Source organism: Notolepis coatsorum (genome assembly GCF_963971535.1).
Source record: "Notolepis coatsorum genome assembly, chromosome: 3".
Classification (NCBI taxonomy): domain Eukaryota; kingdom Metazoa; phylum Chordata; class Actinopteri; order Aulopiformes; family Paralepididae; genus Notolepis; species Notolepis coatsorum.
The window spans coordinates 88,396,369-88,423,504 of NC_140167.1; the positions used below are offsets into that span (position 1 = coordinate 88,396,369).

Consider the following 27,136-nt stretch of genomic DNA (forward strand, 5'->3'; position numbering starts at 1 on the left):
GCCATCTTCTGGGGCCATGAGCGTGGGTTATAAGAAATAACCACGTGTAACTTGACTGTTTCAGCCAATCAGAATCGAGAAATTTGCATGCCATTGTATAAATACTACACAGTCTCTCTCTCTCTCTCTGCCTGTTTACCTGCTGACCCTGTCTGATGTGAAGCCGGTGTGGACTGTGCTCATGGCTTTAAGAGAAAGCGGGACGTTCGTCTGCGCCGGGGACGGCCCTCCCTCTCTGGACCACCACGCCAATGTACACACACACACACACACACACACACACACACACACACACACACACACACACACACACACACACACACACACACACACACACACACACACACACACACACACACACACACACACACACACACACACACACACACACACACACACACACACACACACACACACACACACACACACACACACACACACACACACACACACACACACGACAAGAACATAAACAACAACGGTCAAAACAAATCCATGAAGGTGATGAAATAACATTCAAAATAAATGCTTCAAATCATAACATGAGAACCTCAAACTAAAAAGAAAACGGTGTAATCAAGGCAGGGAATTACAACAGACACAGATGGGAGTCCGACACACCGCGTGCAGAGTAGCATAAGGAAACTGGATTTGGCGTACGTGTGTGAAATGGCATGTGGCATGGATAATGTCTGGATCATTTCAGATAACAGCCTAACATAACAACTGTTTGTTTATTCACAGCATCACTCCCTCTGAACGTTCTGACACTTTGGCCATGGAGTGTAATCTTTGCAATGTAAATTCTCTCCGTTTTCTTTGCTCTCTGAATGTTTATATCCCATCTGTGTTATCTTTCCCTTTTTTATTTGATTTTATTTGTTTATTCGAGAGGGACAATGTACAATAAATGTATTCCATCAGGGGGGCGGCTAGGTGGTGCAGTGGGCAAGGCGCTCACCACCAATGCAGGAGACGCTGGGTTCGAGCCCAGCTCTCCACATTGTTTTCAGTTTGGCTGGTCGTTCGTACTAATACATTTGGCAGTATTAGGGGGTAGGAAGCTGATGGGTGGGGATCGGACGTTGTGGACAGCGACTCCTACAGGTCGGTTGGTGCGCCTGCGCAGTAGAATCAGGAAGCGACGGGGGCGGCGTCCCTCCAAAGCGCAGACCCCCCGACGCTGAAAGATCGCGCTGTGCAGGTGAAAAGATGCGACGGCTGCTACCTCGAGTACCGGAGGGGACTCATGCAATGTATGGCTTCGTCCACATTACAGCCGGCTTGTGGGAGGCATGGCCTAACAGCGTTCGAGACAGGGGAGGGTAGAATTGGACGATACGAAATTGGGATGGGAGAAAAATAGAAAATGGGAGAAAAAGTAGATAAAAAAAAAATTTATTCCATCAGATTATAGCTATGAGCTCATTTACATCTGGTAGTCCCAGTGTCACACGATTTGGAGCAGGATTTTAGAGACGCTCTTTTCCTTTTCTTCCCTCGTCCAATTTATGCTGAGCGCACCTGGCCAGAGGCGTGCAGCTCCATGTGCATCTTCCCCAAGCGGCCTGTATCAGGCTGTTGCATCGCTGCTCTAATAAACAATATAGATTTCTATGGAATCTGTTAAACCTGTATTTTGTGTCTGTGTCTTGTTGTGGGCTGAACTGGCGAATAACACGATTTGAACATCAATAGGAAGCTCACTATAATCAGGACGTAAAGGATCCACCAACTGATGACTGATGGTATTTTCCTCTTTATTCACCCAACACAGTGGGTAGTAGTAGGTTTCAAAGATTTACCGGCCACTGCATTAAATTACCTCCGTTTGGTTTGTGTTCATGTCCCACCCAGTCCTCTCCTTTACCTGGCTTCTCCAGGCCCAGGCCAGGGTGTGGAGGTGAGAGGGACACCAGCTGCCTGGGACCCAGAGAGCCATGAGACAATCCCTGGGAATTACTGCTCCCCTCCGGCTCACCCCCCTCTCCGTCCTGCTCCCCATCCTCCCTGCGACACAAAACACCACCATCATCAGCATAGAACAAAACAGACACCCACATCAGAGGGGTGGAGCAGGTCGTAGAACATCAGATTAACATGGTACAACATCGAGATAAAAAGCCATTGGTGACAAGTTTCCTGGGACAACACTATGTCGACTACCAGTCTTGCAAACCATTTTGAGCCAAAACCGAGATGACTATTTTGAGCCAGATCAAGGATACGCTAGGAGGACAACTGATACAACCAAATACACAAGCATAGTTAGTATTTGTTCTGTAGTTCCTTTAAAATGATTAGCACATAGCTGTCACCAAAACAATCAATTCACAAATATGCTTTCATATTAAATACGAGAGATTTTCATTTTCATTTTCAGGGACAATAATGTAAGAAATTCAATTTTGACAGATTTGTTGTTTTAAGTTACTATTCAATTAGGCAACATAATCCTATGACTATTTATTAAAACAGAATTTCTTGATTCAAGAACAGCCATAATATTTGACGACATCTTGGTAAATAATTCCCCCAAAACTTGACCAAAAACAACGCTGATTTCTTTTGCACATAATCTCACACATCCAAAAACTTGAAATTGATTTGTACACATACATTTAGTTTGAGAGTTATTGAGAGTAAACTAGTTTGAATATGGCCACCAGTGATCGGGGACATTGAATCCTTGCGCTGTGTTACATTTACATTTAGTCATTTAGTTATTTAGCTGGCGCTTTTATCCAAAGCGCCTTACAAATTCTGTACGACAAGTCATCAGGAAGGGTACAACTCTATCAGCTGAGTAACAATGTTCATCAAAGTGTTGAGTGCTACAGTGTAGGTTACTAAGGTCAAGTGCATGACAGTAAGGTTCGTTAGGGTTAATTGCAGCTCCATGAAAGCTGAAGAGGACAGTTGTTGTGGAACTCAGGAAGCACAGCTGGTGCCTTGATTAGCTGCAACTAAACTAAACCAGAGCCATAATGGAAGAGCTTCTGAAAGCAGGAGGGACTGATCCAGACTCACTGGGAAGGTCCTATGACCGATGACCTTCACTGACTTCAGGGGCAAGCTGGTTTCTAAAGTTCAAATGCACTTTCACTGGAACATGTTTAAAAACACCTGTCTGTTATGTTTTGGCACCTATCTATTTGAATCTGCAACCTCTAGTGTCAACTGTGTATTCATAAAACCTTTCAGTCGTAATTTAACAGATATTTCTCTCCCAGATCAGGTGTAGATACCGGCCTCAGATACCAATATTCAAAACGTTTTGATAGTGAGGTCTTATCTCTGTTGTGAAGCTGGCTCAGGCATAAATGATATGACATCCTCACAGTATTCATAGCTTTAACCTCTTAACCTGCGCCACCAAAAGTGGCCATTTTAGTTTTCATTTTTGAGGACTGCATACTTTTCGTGCAAACCAAAACAACACACGCCCCTTTTCCAAGATGGCAGCATCCACATTGTCTGTGCTGAATGTTTGTTAGTGTTTGGTCTTTTTTGTGGGTTTTTAGTACTTTTAAACAATCATTTTTAACAAAATACAGTTTTACCTTTAGTAAGTACTGTAGTAGTCATCGATTTGTGACTTTTCTGGAGCTATTACTTTCTCTGTGGACTGTGGCCTGTAGCTGTGTTTACACCAGCCCTGCACCAGCTACCAGCTACCAGCTACCACCAGGCCAGCCCCAGGCTATCTGCTACCAGCCACCACCTCCACCAGGCCAGCCCCAGGCTACCAGCTACCAACCACCACCACCAGGCCAGCCCCAGGCAACCAGCTACCAGCCACCACCACCAGGCCAGCCCCAGGCTACCAGCTACCAGCCACCACCACCAGGCCAGCCCCAGGCTACCAGCTACCAGCCACCATCACCAGGATACCAGCTACCAGCCACCATCACCAGGCCAACCCCAGGATACCAGCTACCAGGCCATACCCAGGCTACCAGCTACCAGCCACCAGGCCAGCCTCAGGATACCAGCTACCAGCCACCTCCACCAGGCCAGCCCCAAACTACCAGCCACCAGACCAGCCCCAGGATACCAGCTACCAGCCACCAGGCCAGCCCCAGGATACCAGCTACCAGCCACCACCACCAGGCCGGCCCCAGACTACCAGCCACCAGGCCAGACCCAGGCTACCAGCTACCAGCCACCACAATCAGGCCAGCCCCAGGCTACCAGCTACCAGCCACCACCACTAGGCCAGGCCCCAGGCTACCAGCCACCAGGCCAGCCCCAGGCTACCAGCTACCAGCAGTAGCCCTCTACTGCTTCCATCCATCTGTTCTGAGCCCTGCATAACACTAGCCCTAAACTCTTCAATCGAGGTACCTACTCCCCTGAGCCCCTTTTTTGGTCTGTGACAATGAAATTATTTGTGTACTTGCTCTGCTTGCTAATCCACTGTGACTATGGGGAAGTTTGGAGGAGTACAGCTAGCGAGTCAGGCTATATGATGCCTACTCTTCTTGACTCTTCGCATGACAATCATTCTCTCATTAATGGTTTATCTCTTGGGCAACCACCGTCTCAACATCTCCCAAACCCGCTCAGCTATGCAAGCTTTGCAAGCTGGAGACGGCTTCTCAGCCTCACTGTTTTAAAAAGCTCTCTCTCATACACGGCCACTCATTCTGACACCACGGCCATCAAGACAAATCTCCCGCTTTCTTGGACAAGAAAGAGATTTTTAGTTCTTCTTCTGCTTTTAATTTCTGGGAATGTACAACCAAATCCCGGCCCAGTGTTGGACTGCAGTCCCCCTGCAGATTTTAAATATTCTTCTACCACCGAGATGCTGGATTCCTCAGTGACAGCCGACGCGTTTCTTAAACTTGCTAATGCAACCGCAGAGAAAGGTCTGCACTTTGTCCATCTCAACGTGAGAAGCTTACTCAGCAAAATGGAGGAAATCCGCTCTCTCGTTACCGCGACAAATCCTAATTTGTTTTGCTGCTCGGAGACATGGCTCGATAATTCCATCGACAGCTCCGAAATTGGTATAAACAATTATTCACTTGTGAGAAGAGATCGAAACAGAAACGGCGGCGGAGTCTGCGCTTACATCCGCTCAGACATTAACTATGAGCTTAGATCGGTCTCTACTGATGAAATCGAATCCCTGTTCTTTGACATTTACCAGCCCCATTCCAAGCCAATTCTATTTGGAATTTGCTACAGACCCCCAGTCTCGAACTCTTTTTATGAGAGCCTTGAGGCTGTATTGTCATCTTGGGGAGGGGAGGAGAAAGAATGTATATTAATGGGCGATTTTAATACTGATGTCACAAATCCCTCTGTTCCAACCCACAAAGTTTATACCAATTTCTGTAAACAGTTCAGTCTGAAGCAATTGATCTCAGAGCACACTCGCGTAACTGATGTATCCAAGACTACTATTGATTTAATCCTAGTTACAGACAAAGTGAACATCCCTAGGAGTGGGGTCATAGAGTATGGGATCAGTGACCACTATCTCATTTATTGTTCGAGGAAGGTGCAGAGAAAGGTTTTTACTGGTCATAAAACTATCTTTGCCAGATCCCTCAAGAATTACTCAGGGGACATTCTGAGGGCCCAGCTAGAGCAGGTGAACTGGTCTCAAGTTCTCAGGGCCAATGAGGTAGACCAAGCATGGGGCACTTTTAAATCTGTTCTTGAAGGTTATAAACTCTGTAGCCCCCCTTAGACAAACCAGAGTGAAGCAGCGATCAGACCCATGGTTTGACCACACCATAGGTGATAGTATCAAACGGAGGGACTCTGCCCTAGCCAAGTTTAACCGTTCTCAAGATAAGGCTGACTTTGATCACTTCAAAAAACTCAGGAACCAGACTCAGGAAATGATCAGGATAGCTAAGAGAGAATACTTTGCAGAAACCATCAAGGAGAACAGCAATGACCCAACTAAACTGTGGAAAACCCTCAAGCAGCTAGGCTGTGGGGGCGATGCCAACCAAAGGACTACTGAGTCCAACATAGGCCTGTCCACAGACAAGGGAATGGAGTTTGATAAAAAGAATGTAGCCACAATCTTTAATAACTTCTTTACATCGGTAGCAGGTAAGCTTGTCTCTAACCTACCTCCCAAGACAGAGCAGTTTGGTGATGACTTTGTTTCCAACTACTATAGCCAACGAGGGGTTAAGGCAAACTCGTTCTCCTTAAGCAAGGTGTCAGTAGTCAAAGTGGCTGCGATGCTGGGTGAGCTCAAAATCAAGAAGGCCACAGGTGTAGATGGCATCAGTGCCAGGTTTCTGAGGGATGCAGCCGGAGTTATAGCTCCACCAGTAACCCATATTATTAACCTCTCCCTGGACCTAGGCAAGGTACCCACCGACTTCAAGAATGCCAAAGTCATCCCTATATATAAAAAAGGGAGCAAATCTGACCCCAGCAATTATAGACCAGTCTCAATTTTAAGTGTGTTATCCAAAGTCCTAGAGAAGATAGTCCATGAACAAGTCCAGGAATATGCAAGCAGCCATGACCTCCTGTACGACCTCCAATCCGGCTTTAGGAAGTCTTACTCTACTGAAACATGTCTTCTTTATCTTACAGACAGTATCAGGAGGGAGATAGATTCAGGTAAGCTGTGTGGGCTAGTTCTTCTAGACCTACAGAAGGCTTTCGACACAGTGAACCATGACATACTGCTCTCCAAGCTTAAGGCCTTGGGTATGTCTGAGACAGTGGTCAGATGGTTCTCTTCCTACCTTGCTGATAGGGTGCAGCGGGTCGAGGTCAGTGGCACTATGTCAGAGGCCAAGCCCATTGTATGTGGGGTCCCACAAGGAAGCGTGCTAGGACCTCTCCTTTTTTTACTGTACATAAATGACATGTCAGCAGCATGCTCATGTAACTTGTTTTTATTTGCAGACGACTCAGCCCTGCTAGTCTCACACAAGGATCAGAACACACTAGAACAGATGCTAGGTGAAGAACTTGCAGGGGTCAGCAGGTGGCTTTCGGACAACAGGCTTTCTCTTCACCTAGGTAAAACAGAGGCAGTACTATTAGCCTCCAAGCCCAAGCTCAGGAAAGCACGGGAGTTTAATATCCAGCTAGGAGCTGTAACCCTAAAACAGCAAAAAAAAGCGAAGTATCTAGGCTGTATGATAGACGGGAGCCTAGATGGGGAGGCTATGGCCTCCCAAGTACTGGGCAAAGTCAACGCCCGCACCAGGTACCTAGCTAGGAAAGCCAACCTCCTTGGCAGAGATAGCCTCAGGCTATTAGCAAATAGCCTAGTACTCTGCCACTTTGACTATGGTAGCGTATCGTGGTTCGAGGGCCTGTCAGTGAACATAAAAAAGAAGCTTCAGGTTTCCCAAAATAAGCTGGTAAGGGTGGTAATGGGTCTTGGCCCTCGCACCCACATAGGGAGGAGTCACTTCCAGGAGCTAAACTGGCTTCCTATAGAGGCCAGAGTTACCCAGCTCAGACTGAACATAGTGCACAATATTATAAACCAAAGGTCCCCTAGATACCTCCAAAACTACTTCACCCCGGTCAACGAATCCCACAACCACAGAACTAGAGCAAGCATAGCAAACCTGAAGCCTGCTTCTTTCCGATCGAAACTGGGCCAATGCTCCCTTACTTTCTCTGGAGCCCAGGATTGGAACAAGCTGCCTCTCCCCATCAAGCAGAGCTTGAGCCTCCACAGCTTCAAGAGAAGCGTCAGGAAGTGGCTCATGGACAGAATAGAAGAATAGCCCCCTATAGTTTGAATGGGCTTCCAATCAGTTTTTAGTTATTGTGGGGTATACAATTTTAGCAATAGGTTAGTCTTTTAATGTTTTAAATGTATGAGTTTTGTGTTATTGTCAGTTTTTAGTTATTGTGGGGTATACAATTTTAGCGTTAGGTTAGTCTTATAATGTTTTAAATGTATGAGTGTTGTGTTATTGACGTGTTTTTTTGTTGTGGCCTAACAGCCCTGGGACCATGACGGAAATAAGGGTTTTACTCTCTCATGTTATCCTTTGGATCCTTGTTGTGTGTTTTTAATCCATCAATAAAATCAAATCAAATCAAATCAAATACTTTATCCTTATAGCACATGCATGAGCCTGGTCTCTTTTGAAAGATGACATTCTGAAGTTTCTGATTCCAGAAAGAAGATTCACTTTTAGTGCTAATGAAATAGAGTAACATAGGTCTGAACTCAAGTTTTTCTGTAGTAGTTAGTAGTCCAGAGGTAGTATTTCCCCAGAAGGTGGCATGGCTTAAAACTCCCGAGATCCATAGCATGAAGCCTTATGTAGTACATTCCATAAAGATCTGTTGACAGAATCCGGCTGTAGGGTGACAATAATGTGGTCAAGAGGCATGGTTTCTATCTTGAGCCTTAACTGGCGTGGTTTATTTATTCACATGGCAGAGCAGTAACACATGAGTCCTTCTCGTGAAAGGTAGGTGGGGGAAGAGAGATCGAGTAGGAGGAGACATATCTATTTATACTCGCCACCTGGTGGTGTCTTGAGTAGCTCCGCCTAGAGCGCCCTCTAGTGGAAACAGTTATATATACAGTTAGACAGTTAATAACAATCCTACCTAGAACCTCTGACTTCAACACTCCCACTTAGGTTTGTATTAGCATACTGGGTAACTTCTTCGAAAGACATTTTACAAAGGAAATAATATAATCCAAAAACATCAAAAGAATATGGCAGTCAATATCTACACACCAAACATGGCCTCTGCAAATCTCTTCAATTTCTATTTGGAAGCAGGTTTCGTCATAGCTTCTAGGGCTGCAACTAATGACTAATTTGGTAGTCGACTAATCTGCCGATTATTTTTTCGATTAGTCGACTAATCGAAAACCAATGTAAACAACAAAAAATAATTACCTATCTTTGTGAAAGTGGCTTCTCAGCTCTGGTCCAGCTGAAGACAGAGCAGAGGAACAGATTGGACATTGAGCATGACCTCAGAGTTGCTTGTCTACCATCACCCCAGACTTTGAGACTCTTGTCAGGACCAAACAACAACATCATAACATGATGATCCCATAGCAAATTAAAATAATGACTCATGAAACATTTGAATTTGGATCTTTAAGCCACTTTAAATGAAAATGTATTTAAAGAACAATACAGCAATCACTCATAACAAGATAAATAAATTAAATAATACAAATTAAAGTGGAAGTGTACTTTAAATAACTTTTGTTTGCTGTGTGTGAGAGGAGTCCGTGTGTGTGTGTATGCGTGTGTGTCTTACTCTGATCGCTGTGTGAGTGAGAGGAGTGTGTGTACTGTGTAATTTGTGTGTGTCTTACTCTGATCGCTGTGTGAGTGAGAGGTGTGTACTGTGTAATTTGTGTATGTGTGTGTGTCTTACTCTGATCGCTGTGTGTGAGTGAGAGGAGTGTGAATGTGTGTGTGTCTTACTCTGATCGCTGTGTGTGAGAGAGGAGTGTGAATGTGTGTGTGTCTTACTCTGATCGCTGTGTGTGAGTGAGAGGAGTGTGTATGTGTGTGTGTCTTACTCTGATCGCTGTGTGTGAGTGAGAGGAGTGTGTATGTGTGTGTCTTACTCTGATCGCTGTGTGTGAGTGAGAGGAGTGCGTGTGTAATGTATTGTGTGTCTAGTCTGATCATCATCTCCTGCAGGGGAACAATGTTTTCAATGTCCAAAATTTGCTATGGGATCATCATGTTATGATGTTGTCTGGAACCCTGAGAAGCCACTCTCACAAAGATAGGTAGTGCACAAAAAAAAAAAAAAAAAAATTAAATAATTTTTTTTTTTTTTTTTTCATGACTAATCGACGCAACAATTTCTCGTCGACGATTTTTTATAATCGACGTCGTCGATTATGTCGACTAATCGTTGCAGCCATGTCGTCGGTTGGACAATACATCAGTGTCATCCTTTCTTCTCTGATGACGGATCTGATGAAATGGTATTTTATATCGACATGTTTACATCTCTGTCGGCACACAGGGTTTCTAGCAATCGCAATGGTTCCCTGGTTGTCCTCGTAAACAACAGTCCTCTTATATACATAGGTATCCATCCCTTCGAGCAGTTGTTCCAGATAAATACACTCCTGTATGGTCATAGCTAGAGCCATATATTCGGCTTCACAAGTTGATAAAGCCACGGTGGGCTGCTTCTTTGTTTTCCACGAAACCAGTGAGCTGTCTGCGTTCAAACTCACACAATATCCGGTGGTACTCCTTCTATCTGTGGTGTCAGCTGCCCAGTCTGCATCACTGTAGGCTTTAAGTCCTAGACCCTCGCTGCTCTTTCTGAAACACAGTTGTCTGTCTGCTGTACCTTTAAGATAACGAAAAACATGTTTTGCTGTGATCCAATGCTCCTCTGTGGGGTCAGCGAAATGCTGTGACAGTTTGCTCACTACAAAACATAGGTCAGGGCGGGTACATGTTGTTAAACAGATGAGGCTACCCACAGCTTCTCTATACATTTTTACATCTGTCAGTGTCTGAGCATCCTCCTGATAGTCTAGTTTTTGATCACATGGTGTTTCCCTTGATCTACATTCTTGCATGTCGAAACGTTTCAGGATCTTTTCCACATATCTCTTCTGGGATATTTTTACACAATTGGCAGACTGTTCAAAGTCCATACCTAGAAAATGCTTTAACCTCCCAAGGTGTTTCATTTTGAATCTGGTGGAGAGCATCTCTTTCACCTGTGCTAGGCTTCTGGTGTTGTCTGCTGCTATGATCAAATCATCCACCCAAATGACGATGATCACTTTTTCTGACTCCTCTGACTCCCTCGAGTAAACACAGGGGTCTACTGGGTTCTGTAGGAAGTGATCTTCGATAAGGCATGTATGAAGCATCTCATTCCAATTTCGCCCAGACTGTTTCAGGCCGTAAATGGATTTTTCCAGCTTACACACTAGCTTCTCCCCTTTCTTTTCGTAACCCTCAGGTTGTTCCATGTATATCTCCCTATCTATGGGTGCGTGCAGATAGGCTGTTTTCACATCCATCTGATGTAGAATTAAATTGTCCTCAGCTGCTTTCTGCACCACTACCCTTATACTGGTCAGATTGGCTGTGGGGGAGAATGTTTCACAGTAGTCTATCCCCTCCCTGACTGTAACCCTTAGCTACAAACCTCGCTTTGTACTTATCGTGGCCTTCAATACCCTCCTTGATTGAATACACCCATTTTCCTCCCACTGTCTGTCTGTCCTCTGGTAACTTGGTTAGCGTGAAGGTGTGGTTGTCCTCTAGGGACCTCATCTCCTCATCCATTGCTCTCTCCCATTTACTTGATTCAGGGGACACTATGGCCTCTTTAAAGGTCTGAGGTACCCCACTAACTACCCTGTAGCAGTAATCAACGGTGGTGGGTGTACTGTCCTCCTCGTCACTCCCTTTCCGAGCATAGTCTGTCAGATACTTTGGGGGTCTGTGTTCCCTTGAGGGATACCTCCCACTGCTTGGGGCACTTGACGTCACCCTCGGGTGCTCCTCATCATCGCCCTCTGGGGGTGGCTGACTGTCTGCCTGCACGACCGGGTTAAGTACACTGGGCTGATGTGTCTCTGTTTCTACACACCTTACTCTGGAGTCCAGCTCTGGCTCCTCTGTCTGTGTCTCGCCCTCACACTCTTTGTGACAAACTTGACTAGCCTGTGTTTCTGCACTCCCCCATTACCGGGATAATAAACCAGGAAAGCGGGGCTTCCCTTGTCTATATCTAGGTCGTCCTCGGACGGGCCCTCCATCGGTGCTTGTTACGACCCTGGCTCAAAGGGACGCAACCTATGTGCAAACCGACACCAAAACCTGTGTTTAACTCAAAATACTACTCTAACAATGAACTACTGGTACCAACTAAAGAACAAAGAATGAGAGAACGTGACAACTCTCTGTTAACACACACTCCTCTAGCCCCAGACAGAGTGCATGTGTGTCCCAGAGACACAGCCAGCAGGTATCCAATCAGCAGTAATTAGCTAATTAGCAGCCCTCACCTGCATGCCCAGTGACACAGGAGTGATCAAGCTCATGGTACATAACAGTGCTTCCAGTCATCCCGATCCTCCATGCATCTGGCTCGCTCGCCGGTGCATTCTGTTCCCGCATCTCTCCGGAGTACGTCCACGTAGGTTAATGTGGGACGTCCTTGTGATCGATGCCCGTGTATTGGTTCCCACAGCACAAGTTTGCTGGTTGGCAGCTCATGGTGTCTCTGGCAGTGACCTGCCAGCCTCATTCTCCTGACTGCCACTTTATCGCTCACCTTTAGCACCCCCCCATACAAGTTTGCATTAGTGACATGCTCATCCGTGTTGATGTTGAGCACCACACGCATCATTCTGGTGTAGCACCCATCCAAGGACTTCTGCAGGGTGGGCTTCAAGGTCCAGCATTCACTGCCATACAAAAGGACAGACTCAACTGTTGCATGAAAGAAGTTGAGCTTGATTTGACGGGGGAGGTTGGATTTCCACACACTGGTCATGCCATTCAGAGACCTCCACGCAAGCGCCTTCCTCCCTTTAAGGTCTTGCTCGGACGAGTTGACCTACGAGCCCAGGTATTTGAAATCACAGACTTCCTTTAGAGCAGAGCCTCCTGTTGTCCTTAGAGGTGGATGATCCGGGAGGATGTTATACATTATGACCTCGGTTTTCTTGGCATTTAGCCTAAGGCCAACCTTGGCGCACTCCGTCTCCACTCTGCACAGGAGTTCCTGTGCCTGCTCCACGTGGTCAGAGAGCAGGCTGATGTCGTCCGTGTAGTCAAGGTCTGTTAAGACTATGGCGGGGTGTCGTCTCGATCTCCTTGGGGTTATTGTGAGACCAAGTTCCTGCTCCCGTCCATTGATGGCCTTCCTGAGCGCATAGTCGAGGACTATGACGAAAAGGAAGGGGGCAATGGTGTCCCCTTGCATCACTCCAGCGAGTATGTCAAATTCTTCACTGTTGCCGTCTGGGGTTACCACCTTGGCCCTTGTACCCGTGTGCATGGTCCCTATGGCCCGGAGTAGATTGGGAGGGACTCCGTAGGCCTTGAGTATCCTCATCATCACGGCTCTGTGTATCGAGTCAAAAGCCTTTTTGAAGTCGATAAAGCACAGTACCGCTGTCAGGTTGTTCTTTTTCACCTCCTCGATGATTCTTCTCAAGGCCAAGATCTGGGCCACAGTGGTCCTCTTCTCTCGGAAACCATTTTGGTTCTCCCTGAGGTGGGGGTCGATGGCATTCCGTATCCGGTTTAGTATCATGCGATTGTACATCTTTGCAATGACACATGTCAGACTTATGCCACGGTAGTTGTCTGGCTTCGAGAGATCTCCGGACTTAGGCACTGGGATGATGTTAGAGAGAGACCACATATCAGGCTGGTTGTTTTTCATCAGGGCATGGTTGCAGAACTCCAGGATGATGTTGTCAAGGTCACAGTTCTTATAGACCTCTGGGGGAATGCCGTCCGGCCCAGAACTTTTTCCCTGCTTCAGTGTGGATTTCACTTTGGCAAACTCCCTGGCTGTGAAGGGACCATCGTCAATAGTGAGATTTGTGAGGACGGCAGGTATCGTCTCCTCAGCTTCATCCACTGTCAAGCCACTTGTCATGCCCTACAAAGAGTCCTTTTTCGCATCTGGACTTGAGCTTTCCTCTGTCCTGTAGGTACGCATAACACACTGATCCAAATCGGTGCATTCTGGCTAGATTACACTTCTTTCCTGTCAGTGCTGTATACGGGGTGGTGCCTGTGTGCTTATTAAAGCACCTGTTTCTGGTGTAAGCGGCTTCTTGCACCGCATAGTGCCATAGGCTCTTAGGTAAGTTACTATCTACTAGCTTACACCTAGCCATCTCGAAAAGAGTGCGCCATTCCCTCTCTGCCACTCCGTTCTGGTGTGGGGAATATGGACATGACGTCTCGTGTCTTATCCTGTTCCTCCTCAACAGTGATTGGAACTCTGTTTGTGAATTCGGTTCCGTTGTCGGACCTCAAACATCTCATGTTACCATAAGGGGCTATGTCCGCAGGGAATTTTTCTGTGGCCTGGAGAGTGTCACTCTTTGCTTTAAGAAAGTAAACAAACACTGCCCCTGTGCACACATCTGTAAAAGACTGTACATATCTAAAGCCTCCTATGGACTCGTTTCTTACTGGACCGGCAAGATCTGTGTTAACCAACGCAAGGGGTACCTTTACTTTTTCTGTGGGATTTCTGTTTCTCGATTGAGCAAACTTCCCCTTTATGCACACGACACATTCTTTATCAGGTCTACGCTTTTCACCTTCAATGTGCATGCTCTCGTCACTGCTTGCAGTTTCAGTAAATCCTCATAATTACAATGACCCATAATCTCATGCCATGTCTGAATATCGTGGCTGACGGTTACTTTACACATATCATTGTCATTACACTCCGTTTTCAGGTAATACATTCTCTGATACACCTCTATGTCAAATCGCATACCGTTGGGCTCTACAAGAACATTTTTACCTTCAATGAAGAACACTCTGGCACCGTTCACAGTAGCAGCTATTACAGAGAATAGTCCTTGTGGGAACGATGGTACATAGAGCACTCTTTAACGTCACTGTACGCCGGCGCCCCCCGCTGTCCGTGAGGCATACCTGTGCGTCTCCTCTCTCTTTTGCCAGCCCATAGGTGCGCTTTCCGTCTGCCAGCTCCATGCTGTGTCTCTCCGGGCGGAAAGTTCTGTCAAAGTTCTTGAACCGACTCCTGTCGTTGATGACGTGGGACGACGCACCTGTGTCCACGATCAGTCCCTTCCTTTGGGCCTGTTGCAGCTGCGTTGGCCTGGTGACGTACGCCGTCTGCGCCCTGGGGATGAAGCCCTCTCATTCCGCTACTCTACAGGCATCGCCTCGAGCCGTCCAACGCCGACCATCACCGCCATCTTGTCCATGCGCGTGTCGCGTGCCCTGGTCACGTTTCTTCATGCACGCTCTGCTTGCGTGCCACGTGGATCTGCAGAAGCCACACCAGGCAGTCCTCGTGCAGTTACCTCTCCGATGGCCTTTCTCTCCGCATCGCCAACACGCCAGCTCCGTTGTGGGCCTGGTCTTTTCCGTTGGCGTCGCTTCAACACCCTCTCTCCCGTCTCCGCGGCGGCTGGGTGGGTATCTTCTGAGGCCTCGAAGTTTCTTAGCTTGGCCTTGAACTGTCTCAGCGTCATGTCCGCTGAACCGTGTGTTACCAGGAGTGTGAACGGTTTGTACAGCTCCGGTAGTCCTCTCATCATCATCGCCATCATTAGCCCATCGCTTGGTGCTTCTCCGGCACTCCTCAATGGCGTCATGATTTGCTCCGCTCTGTTGACGTATACGGTCTCGGTGTGCCCCTTCCTCAGGGCCGTCAGTGCTATGTAGAGGGCCATGACTCGGGGTCTTCCTCGCCCGATGTAATGCTCTCTCAATACCTCCAGGCTTTCTCTGCCTTTGTCTTTAGTGTCGCGGAATATCAGCCCCAAGCTGGGGTCGTCGAGCAGTACGCGTCTGCGTTACGCTGGTCGTCCAGGGCTTGCTCTTCCGCCGCCAGGCCTCCCGTGGGGGCTGCCAGGATCGTCTCCTTCAGTCCCACACCGTGCATGCAGTATAGCATGCGCTCTTCCCAGAGCTTGTAGTCCTCTGCTTTTCCATTGAATGAGGGCCATTTGTTCCTCCCTCTGGTCGCCACGCGTTCTAAGACGGGGTTCTCCCCCTCGCCTCCGTTGTGTTCAGCAGGCGCCACGCTTTCTAAGGCAGGGTTCTCCCCCTCGCCTCCGTTGTGCTCAGCATGCTCCGTCTCCCCCGGTGCCGCCTCCTCTGGGCTCTTGGCTGCTACCTTCCAGTGACTCCCGGCTGCTACCTTCTTGACCCTCCTGTGAGACTTCTTGGCTTTCATGTTGCTCTTTGATGGTGGGCGTAGTTTTAGCTCCTGTTGGCCTAGCGTCTAGCGGTACTTCCGGTGCTAACCTAGCCTATACTTTAGCTAAACATGCTACCCTTATTATTTCACCCCCGGCGTGATCTGGGCCCATAACCTGTTGACAGAATACCGCTGTAGGGCGACAATAATGTGGTCAAGAGGCATGGTTTCTATCTTGAGCCTTAACTGGCGTGGTTTATTTATTCACATGGCAGAGCAGTAACACATGAGTCCTTCTCGTGAGAGGTAGGTGGGGGAAGAGAGATCGAGTAGGAGGAGACATATCTATTTATACTCGCCACCTGGTGGTGTCTTGAGTAGCTCCGCCTAGAGCGCCATCTAGTGGAAAGTTATATATAGTTAGACAGTTAATAACAATCCTACCTAGAACCTCTGACTTCAACAAGATCCATTCAGAAATGAGTGATTAGGAGTGCTTTTGGTAAACTGTGTACAAAAGAAAAACTCAGTTTTCTCATAGACTTCAATTCATTCGGCTGTTTTTCTCTTCCTGTTTTCACTCATTAGTTTTTCACCTAGATCCCCGATTCATACATCCCCACGTGGGGTATCATTGGAAAGCCACACTCATTGGCTAGATCGCCAAATGATTGACAGAACTAGAGCCCCAAGAGTCGGGAGTGGTATTTTGCGCAATACCGTGTACTTTGCACAAGCCTCAAATACCGGCATGTAACTCGAGAACCGCTGAACGGATTTTGTCGCTATCGACAGGCAACAAATAAGCCTTCAATTCGATATATATATTGTATTACAAAATATGCACACCTGAGTCACTAGCGGTCGCCAAAGTGCCGGTGGGCAAATAGTCCTAAAAAGGGCCAACGTGTGTTGGAACAGTTAACATGTTGGAACATTTCACTTTGATTAAGGTGCTTAAACACACAAAGCCACTGGCACAAGGGTTTGGTTTTCGAGCTATTTCTAGAAATAAGTAGACATTTGTATTTGTTAGCTATTCTATTGGAAGTGAATACAAATAAATACATAAGTAATTACATTTTAAGTAGGTGTCTCTGAACATGATACCGGTTCTAAAACGATACCATGGCAAAAACCTAAAATATCAGGAAAAGTAATGGAATATAGTATTATATAACAGAACATGGTAAATTCTTTATAGAATTATTTATTAATACTTTATTTATTAAACTGTTGAAACTTAAATAATTAAAAATTATTAAAATAATTATGTTACAGCTGCTGAGCTATATACTGTAGCTAATCTCCATTTGTTATGTGTTATTACATGGTGTTTTAACATTCGCCAAAATGCTTGATTGTGATTGGTCAATAGCGCTCCGTTGCCCCTAGCAGCGGTCAATTATTTCTCGATAATTCACCGCTGCTATGGGCAACGCACAATAATGACCGCTGTTAGGGGAAAGATAGCCTCGCAGCCGGACTCTCGCAGCGTTATACCATGTACAGCCTGCGGAGTACAGCTGTGCAGCGCCTGTCCGAGGCAGGTCTCGACAGTACACCATGCATTTGATCTCGTCTTGTCGATGGTGTAAAATGAATTATATTGTTGGTAAGTTAGCCCTGTAATAAGCGGGATAATGTATACGTTGACACTGCGAGATTCAAACCTAAATAGACTCAGCTTTACCATATGCACAGCTGCACTGCATCAGGTGTAATCAAGCCCATTGTGATATTTCCTCCAACGCCAGAGCAACAGAACAACCGCGTCTGCATTTGATCTCGTCTTGTCGATGGTGTAAAATGAATTACGTATATTGTTAGTAAGTTAGCCCTGTAATAAGTGGGATAATGTATAGCTATACTCGGTCATTTGACCTTCACTGCGTTTAGAACACCTCGGCTGCGCCTGGGTGTTCCAGAACGCAGTGTCGGCCAATTATTTTGCGACAATGACCTCGTAGCTATACATTATCCCTTACTTATCTCTCCACTCCACACTATGTTAGTGCTTGTGCCAGCACAGGAGATAAGATTATATATATTAAAAGAAAAGATGATATATACATGTAAAACAATATCTTACAACAAGACAACAAGATTTAATGCCACACAACGATGGTTGGTGGTAATTGTTTGCGGTACAGATTGTTAAGCACTGGTTACATCAACATGAAACATCAGACATCAAACATCAAACGCCCCCCTCCCACCACCCAATCCCCACAATAAATACATATATACATAAATACATACACGACAGTCACGGTAAGTCAGTCAGTGACAGATGCTTGCCCGTCTGTGCAAAGGGGGGCGGGCCAGGGTGTTCAGTGTTCCGACTGCTGTTTGTAAAAAAATAAATTAAAAAAAAAAACTGTTTGTGAAGCGTGTGTCTGGTTAGAATGGACCTGTAGCGACCTGAGGGCATGTGCTGGAATAAGTGGTGTGCTGGGTGGGAGGGATCGTTGACTATTTTACCAGAGCGGGTGACTGTGCGTGAGGTGTAGATAGAGTCCAGAGATGTGAGGGGGCAGCCAATTATTTTGGAGGCTGTCTTGGTGATGCGTTGGAGTTTGTGTTTGGTGTGTTTATCAGTGGAACCGTACCAGACTGTGATGGATGAGGTGAGGAAGCTTTGAATTATGGCAGTGTAGAATTGGACCAGCAGGCGTTGTTGGACTCTGTACTTCCTCAGTTGCCTGAGGAAGTACAGGCGCTGCTGGGCCTTTTTGATGATGGCAGTGGTGTTAATGTCCCATTTGAGTTTATTGCTGATATGGGTGCCGAGGAACTTGAATGATTCAGTTAGGGTTATGGGTTGGTCTGAGATGGTTATTGGGAGTATGGGTGTTTTTTTGAAGTCCTGAAGTCTATGGCAATTTCCATGGTTTTGGAGGTGTTGAGCAGGAGGTTGTTGGATGAGCACCACCTCATTGCTCTGTCCACCTCCTGCCGGTAAATGGACTCATCGTTGTTGGAGATGAGGCCCAGGATGGTGGTGTCGTCGGTGTACTTGAAGGCCTTGACTGAACTGTCCAGGGGGGTGAATTGGTTGGTTTGGGTTCTATTGCTGAGGAAATTGAGGATCCAGTGGTTGATGGTTGGGTTGATGTCAATGTCCTGTAGCTTAGGAACAGATTATTGGGGGAGATGGTGTTAAAAGCTGAGCTGAAGTCAATAAACAGGATACGGGTGTAGGTGTTAGGGGTTTCCAGGTACTGTAGAGTGTGGTGGAGAGCCAGGTTGATGGCGTCCTCTACTGACCTGTTGGTCCGGTATGCAAACTGGTGTGGGTCCATGTGGGGTTCTGTGGCGGTTCTGAGGTAGTCCAGGACCAGATGTTCAAATTATTTCATTGCTACTGATGTAAGGGCTATGGGTCTGTAGTCGTTGAGACAGGTTATTTTGGTGGTTTTGGGGACTGGGATGATGGTGGATTGCTTAACACATTGACCACCGGGGGTTGTGCCCATCTCATACCCCTCTGCCACCGTTAAAAGCCTATGGAGATGTTTACCTTCTTTGCAGGGCTATAACTTTTTAAATTGTATTGCTATATCTGCATTACTATGGCCCATTCAACATCGATTATCTATCGTTCAGGATGTGGGAACGTTATACTTTTTCATTCATACATTGTTGTGTTAATACCTTCGAGAATATAAGTATGTTTTTAATCTTTTCTGCTGTAATTCCAAAAACGCTAGTTATAGGCCCAAACGCATATGATAGATTATCGATTGGCGCTTCTTTCCCATACACGCTATATTAAAAAATTCAAATGTATATTTTTCATTTCATTTCAACCTTTATTTAAAATCGTAAGCATCTGAGGTTTCCCTCATTTAAAGAAACGACGATTGTACAGTACATAATAAAAACAATATTCACAGAAATTTAAACACCAGAGTAAAACAAATTAAAAACGTTTAAAAATTATTTTAAAATATCAACTAAAACAGTTACAGGTAGTCACACAATGGTCTGAAATCATACATTTAAACATTCCAAGGGAAGGGAGAACCTCCAATTTTAGCGTGAGTTGAAGGACATTCCATGAGTTAGAGGCATCAAAGGAAAAGGCTGACTTCCCTAGCTCAGAACAAATCTGAGGAACCCTAAGAACCATCCAGTCATTCGATCGAGTTGAATAGGTTCCAATATTCCAATTTAACAGTGAGGAGATATAAACAGGTTGTTTACCAATAAGGGCTTTAAAAATAAATAAATACCAGTGTTTGTTGCGCCTTTCTGCAAGAGAAGGCCAACCCACCCTATCATACAGGACACAATGGTGAGTATCATATCTGTCACCAGTTATAAATCTGAGAGCTGAGTGATATGCAGAATCCAGAGGTTTAAGAGTTGATGCCGCAGCATGCCTATAAATTACATCACCATAGTCCAAAACTGATAAGACACAATTCTTTTTCTACTAAATAGAGGAAAATTGGATCTGTTTCTGTACAGGAAACCAATTTTCTGTCGCAGTTTAGTGGCAAGATTTTCCACATGGAACTTAAATGTTCATTTCTCGTCAAGCCACAGGCCAAGATATTTATACTCAGTGACTCTCTCTATACAAGAGCCACTGACAGATGATCGGTATACATTATGCTTCATCATGCGTGGAGGAAAGGGGGTGGGGGGGGGGGTCGTTTATAATTCCTTGATCATCAGTAACGGCTTTATGTAGTATGGGTGATATATTGATCAGATGGTTTGCAGTGAAATGAATAAAATAAACAATCGGGCTGAAAATAACGTTACTGTTCGCTTACCGTGGGCCGATGAGACTGGCAGTGAAAGATCCCAATTATTCGACGCCGATCGCCTAGGTCCATTTCCGGTTTGTATGGCGTAATAAACGCCGAAATCATATAGATTATTAACACTTTCAATGCCGGCCTCCGTTTCTTATTTACCCTGTTGAATGCCACCACCCACTTCAATGATAGCGTTAAAAACGGATAATCTATGTTTTAAATTATGGCTATGTGTCTAATCTGCCCATCGCTTATCAATGACTTGTTTGCAGTCAACATTGTCGAAACGGATTGTTGTTTTAATCGGTTCATATCCTTTTTATAGCATTTCGAAAAGCTATAGTTTTCTCAAATTTCCGGAAAATAGAAAGATTCCGTCATAAACGCCATTTATTGGAATATTCTCGAATACACTAGACACGTTGTCATTTGTCGGCCTATTTATGAATCGTTTTTTTTTTTTTTTTTAAACTTTGACCAGTCAGCTGGTTCTTTTTAGCGTTTATCGCTTTTTCTGGTCAAGCATGACCGACAGAAACAGGTTGAATGGGATATAGATCGGGGGAAGACACTCTGAGAAAATACGGCGAGTCCGGGAGTCGAACTTGTGTACCCCAGATCCGTGACACGCACGGTTGTCCCCGACGCCGAAATAGCGCCGAGATACGCGGTGAGCTACTGGAGCTCCCCGTTATGAATAGTTTTCAAATAAACGCTAGATTATCGATAGTATATGTGTACTTATGCACGCTATAGAAGCGAGCTGAGAAATCGATTATCTTATTTCCTCAACAGCACACACATACACATACAGGACACGCTGAGATATAGGTCAAAACAGCTCCGATTACCCCAATACTGGTAACAGATTCCTTACCTTAGATCAGATGTTCTCCAAAAAGATTATTCCAATTCCTGATCGCCATTCCAAATATCGATCACGTTTATTGATTGATTATTGGCTGCTGTAAATATATATTCCAGGCTGCTTTCCATCTCGCGATCACTTCCCTCTTGATCAGACGGCTCGCCAGCATAGTGGAGCCAGTAGGCTCCCCCTCCACACATCCACCAGTGTAATCGAATGGCCTGCAGTTACATAGGGATAGACAATAGGGGGCGGTATTTTCCCATCGGAGCTCCTAGAGGGGCTGCTGTACCAACGGGAGCCTTGGTTGATGAAATATGAATTCAGATCGCTAATTAAAAAAAAAACGACAATTAACGTCTGTGGCACTCAACGGGGGGCATGAACTAACGACATGTCTGGCCACACATCAGGCTCTGCCAAGAGAGGTCTGGAGAAACCAGCATAGAGTAGAGTCCTTTCTTTCACACCTAGAGTCCCAATTTCATTCACCAGCTAACTGATGGTCAATAATACAATGTTGATTCTTGTTTCCCACGTTAACTTGAGCACTAGTCTCTTTGATTTCATTTGTATTGAGACTCAATGTTTAACAAATACCATGGAATAAATAAAATCATACATTCCTAAAGACACGTATGTGGCACTCAAAGGGTTAAGTTTAGAAAGCGATCCATATGTACTATAGTGTCTGTCAGGAGTCCCGTAGCGAGATGTGACTGCCGGAGGAATTTCCTTGATGCACCGATGACACTTCCGGTTTTTGCGAGTGTAACTCGCCCGACCATCCACCAGGCGGCGGTATTGAGCCGTTGGAGTCCCATCTAGGGTCCCACTAGGGCATCGGGGGTTGGGTGGATGAATTATGAATGCCATGGCGGAAAAATTAAATATTGATCTCAAAAACGCTGTACAGCGATGTTGGCGGTCAATGCATGGCGGGCAATAGCGCTGAAAAGCGATTTTGGCGGCCAATGTGTTAAAGCACTGTGGGACTGAACAGAGTTGTAGGGATGTATTCAAGTTTCAAGTTTCTTTATTAGTTGTCATACAGAAGTACAGAATACTTTTATACAAAATGCTTCTTTGTTACGCTCCAGCGACTGTGCTAGACAAAAATAGATAAGTATAAAATAAGTATAGCAGTATAAAATAGAAGTCAAGTACGTAGACAAAGTGTTCAGTATATACATATATAAAATGTACAATGCAGAGTAGAAGTAACTGAGTTACAATACAATATACTATACAGTACAAAGCAGAAATGGGATGAGGTACAATTTACAGTAAGGTGTAATGAGGTATGGGTTGTAGTGCAAATTCTTTACCAATAAATATAAAGTGTCTTTAGGTGTTCTAAAGTGGGTAAAGTGGGTGCTGCAGTGATTTGTTTGTTTAAAGTGAGTGTGTGCGTGTGGATGTGTGTGCTGTGAGTGCATTTGATGGTTGTTACATAGTGTTATTGTTCGTTGAGCATCCTGATGGCCTGGGGATAGAAGATTCTTCTGAGTCTCTCTGTGCTTGCCATGAGACTCCGGTATCGCTTGCCTGACCGCAGCAGTTCAAAGAGGCAGTTGTTTGGGTGGCTGGAGTCTTTGATAATTATTTTAGCCTTACCCATGCACCGCTTGTTGTAAATGTCCTGGAGTGGGAAGCCCCCCTCCAATTGTGCGTTCGGCTGAACGGGCCACTCTCTGTAGTCTGCTACGGTCTTGTGCGGTGCTATTCCCAAACCAGGAGGTGATATTGCCAGGATGCTCTCTATTGTGCATGAGTAGAAGTTCTTAAGGATCTTCTGACTGACTTGGAACTTCCTTAGGCGCCTGAGGAAGTAGAGGCGTTGCCGTGCCTTCTTCACAACACTGTCAATGTGTGTGGTCCATGTCAAGTCCTCGGATATGTGGACTCCGAGGTACTTAAAACTGTTCACTCTCTCAACCGGTGCCCCGTCAATGCTGAGGGGGCTGTAGTCCCTGACCCCCGACCTCCTGAAGTCCACAATCATCTCTTTTGTTTTGGGGGGGGGGGGGGGGGGGGGGGGTGATGAGGCCTGCTTGTCGAACCGGACATAGAAGTGGTTGAGCTTGTCAGGGAGGTCCGGGTCATCATCTGTAGGTGCATGATTTGATTTGGCCTGCCTGATGGCAGACCGTAGTTTATATTTTGCAGATTTGTACTGCTCTTTATTTCCATTTATGTAGGCTGTGTTCTTTTCTTTACGTAGTGATGCTATGTCCTTGTTGAACCAGGGTTTATCGTTTCCAATATCTTCCCCTTGAATAAAATAGGGTCAGGAATCAGAATTGTTAGCTTAATTCATGTCAGAAAGAGTAGCCTATTACGCACACACACACACACACACACACACACACACACACACACACACACACACACACACACACACACACACACACACACACACACACACACACACACACACACACACACACACACACACACACACACACACACACACACACACACACACACACACACACAGGAGAATGGCTTATAGCAGGCTTAATGATTTTAGAATATTGCAGCTAATGTGAAATATTTATCTTCATCCAGTTAGTTTTCATGGTGTAACATTTGGCTACTTAAAATCATTCAATCAACTCATTCTCAAACGGACATACGTGAAAGTTACCAAGGAATTCCGAACCATGTCAGAGAAACAGCTTTAACCAGTTTAACCTGCCAGAGCTATTCTCATCCTTGTAGCCAGTCTGCCAGCTCTATTTGTCTATGGAGATGTTCACCTTCTTTGCAGGGCTATAACTTTTTAAATTGTATTGCTAAATTGACATTACTATGGCCCATTCAACATCAATTATCTATCGTTCAGGATGTGGGTACGTTATACTTTTTCATTCACACATTCATACAAAAATACGGTCTAGAGTATGAATATGTTTTTATCGTTTTCTGCAGTATTTCATAGAACGTGAGTTATAGCCATTTATGCATATATTAGATCATCAAATGCAGTTTGATAGCGATTGACGCCAGATTAAAAATGTCAATTGTACAAGGTCCTAAACGTCATGACTCATCATCTGCTGGTGACCGGAGGGGGGGGGGGGGGGGGGGTCGTTTATAATGCAATGACCGACGTTATATGATTCATGTAGTATGGGTGATATATAGATCATAGCAGTTTGTATGGATAATAATAATGAAAAACGCTGAAACTCACCGCAGCTTCCTCGTAGCGATGGGGGATGATACTGGAGCAAAGAGAGCGCTATTATGGGATGTTGATCTATGCGATCCATTTCCAGGTTGTATAATACTATATACGTCCAAATAATGTTGTTTATCGAGTTATGGCAACGGATCGATTATCCAGTGTGTCCAGATGGAGTCCCGCGAGCGACAGCGAGTGGCGGACGGAATAGGGGGGACACCAAGCACTTCCGGCCCCACTTCCGGTTTGGAAACTCGCCGATCGGCCACCAGGTGGTGGTATTGAAGCGTTGGAGAGTTGAGCGGAGTCCTACAGCACCAGTCAAGGAACCGTGGGTGAAATATGAATACCATGACATAAATTTGAAATATTGATCTCAAAGACGCTGTAAAACGTTATTGGCAGATTAAGCATGGCGAGGAATGACGTCTTAACACGTCATTGGCGGAGAAAGGGTTAATCACCTGTGCATTGTATATTACTATTGCACTTTACTGTTACATTTGCACTCTGGTTGGATGCCAAAGTTATTTTTGTATTGTACTTGTGCTGTATGATGACAATACATTTGAATCTAATCTAATCTCATATTGATCAGTCGTAAATTGCTTTCGTGCTACGGAGCATGCACGTGTGTGTGTGTGTGTGTGTGTGTGTGTGTGTGCGTGTGCGTGTAATGCTCACAATGCCTCATTGAGTCATCACTATAAATGCTAAACATAATTGTTAAGATACAAATATTGTCGTATTTATCTTTATTATAATAATTTCATTGCAAGGATGTCTGTAGAATCGACGTGAACGCAATCACTAACTATCTATCCCAAATTAAGCCTTTTACCAGTTTCATCACCTGTGCATTGTATGTTACTATCGCAATTTACTGTTACATTTGCACTCTGGTTGGATGGTGTACTGTACTTGTGCTGTATAATGACAATACATTTGAATCTAATCTAACTTTGATCAGTCGCTAATTGCTTTTGCGCTACCTGTTGAATATTTCCCCCATAAGGGTCAACACAGAGCAGATACAATAGATAGCCTCTCCTTATAAGGAGCTGGCGTGGCGTTTCTGTATGCAAATTCAGGTGTACGAGAACGCGATTCCAGTTTAAGAATGAGTGACGTTTTTCATTCATGGGAACCCAGCTGCAAAGATTTTGGCCGTTTCACGCGTTGAGGAATCCGGAGGAAGATTTTTGTAAATGTGTTAGTACAAACTTTTTACCAAGATATTTACAAAGGTACTTCGAGAATGAGGACCATTGAACGTACAGAGAGACACAGACATACAGAGAGAGCGAGAGAGATCCTCACATCTGCCCCTCCCATTCCTCACTGTTGGAGAAAATGAATCCTACTGTAACTTCGCCCATTGAGCGGCTCCAGGATCAGTTTAACTGTTCTGGGACCAGCTTTGGTCGACATTAGCAGCTAATGTTAGTTTAGGTCATCGAACAGTCAGCTTGTAGGGTATAATCTTTACTCACATGTTCTCCTAATTTTTCTTTCCAGATCGCTATTTTAGTCGCAAAATGCGAATGAAACACTTGGTGGAAGATGCCTTGGTGTGGAACACCACAGATCCGCAGTTGGCGCCGTGCGAGGCCACGACATGTTAGACAATGAAAACGTTGGGGATTTTACAGTATGTCTGTGATTTTATAGTATGTCTGCACTTTATATGCTCATTTCATCATTCATGTCTTTTATATTCTACTAAAACTGAATCAAACCATAAACAAGGTGGCCTGTTGGGATGTTAGATCCTAATGTGAAAAACTGTGATTTTATATGTCTGCTCATTTTACCCTTGCTATTATTTTACTTATTTTTACTTTTATCTTTACGCCCCACTATCCGCTGGGTGCATACTATAACCTTTATCATGTTTTGTAACAGATTACAGAAATTCAAGAAGCCTATTGGAACATGAGGTTCTGATATGCTTTGATTAATATATCTGCATTATTTTATCCCACTAGGCTTTGCTCTTGCTGCTTGTTTTACACAGATGTTGTCTTATTTCTTTGAACTGCAATCCCCTGTATGAAAGGTGCTATACAAATAAAGTTATTATTATTATTTGAGCTAAACTTGCTTGGGAATAATCAGGACGTGGGTGGCGTGTCCCATGACAAGCGAAGGGATCATGAAGTGTACTCAGAATGGAGTATTCATCCAGGCCACGGTCTGGATGGGACCTCGTGTCTGGACTAGTCAAACAGCAACTCTGAGAGATCCTCACTCACATGTTCCCAAATTGCAGGTTGTACTTCCTGCGGGTCAGCCTGCTGGCCTGCTGGGTGAAGTATTCGTGGCGATTTGACTTCTTCCATATGTAGTAATACTCCACGCACTCCCCAACGGACCGCGTTCGTACCTGGAAGGAAAATGAAAGATAAGACACAATGAGGGCAGCCTCCTTTCTTTCTCGCTCCAGAGCAACGC

At 45.1% G+C, this 27,136-nt stretch overlaps 1 protein-coding gene across 4 annotated transcripts in view; it reads right to left on the reverse strand.

Moving 5' to 3' along the window:
- Positions 1 to 27,136, reverse strand: part of mier2 (mesoderm induction early response 1, family member 2) — a 114,221-nt gene that overhangs the window by 2,945 nt on the left and 84,140 nt on the right. For 2 of the 4 annotated variants that reach the window (XM_084310077.1, XM_084310076.1), the window contains exons 10-12: positions 26,938 to 27,068; positions 1,826 to 2,010; positions 140 to 235 (exon numbers count right to left, since the gene is read on the reverse strand). In XM_084310077.1, coding sequence (XP_084166203.1) covers positions 180 to 235; positions 1,826 to 2,010; positions 26,938 to 27,068 — 372 coding nt within the window. In that variant the 3' untranslated portion in view covers positions 140 to 179. Of the gene's footprint in view, positions 1 to 139; positions 236 to 1,825; positions 2,011 to 23,656; positions 23,767 to 26,937; positions 27,069 to 27,136 lie in introns of those variants that run through there. The other 2 variants (XM_084310078.1, XM_084310079.1) reach the window with 2 other exon arrangements.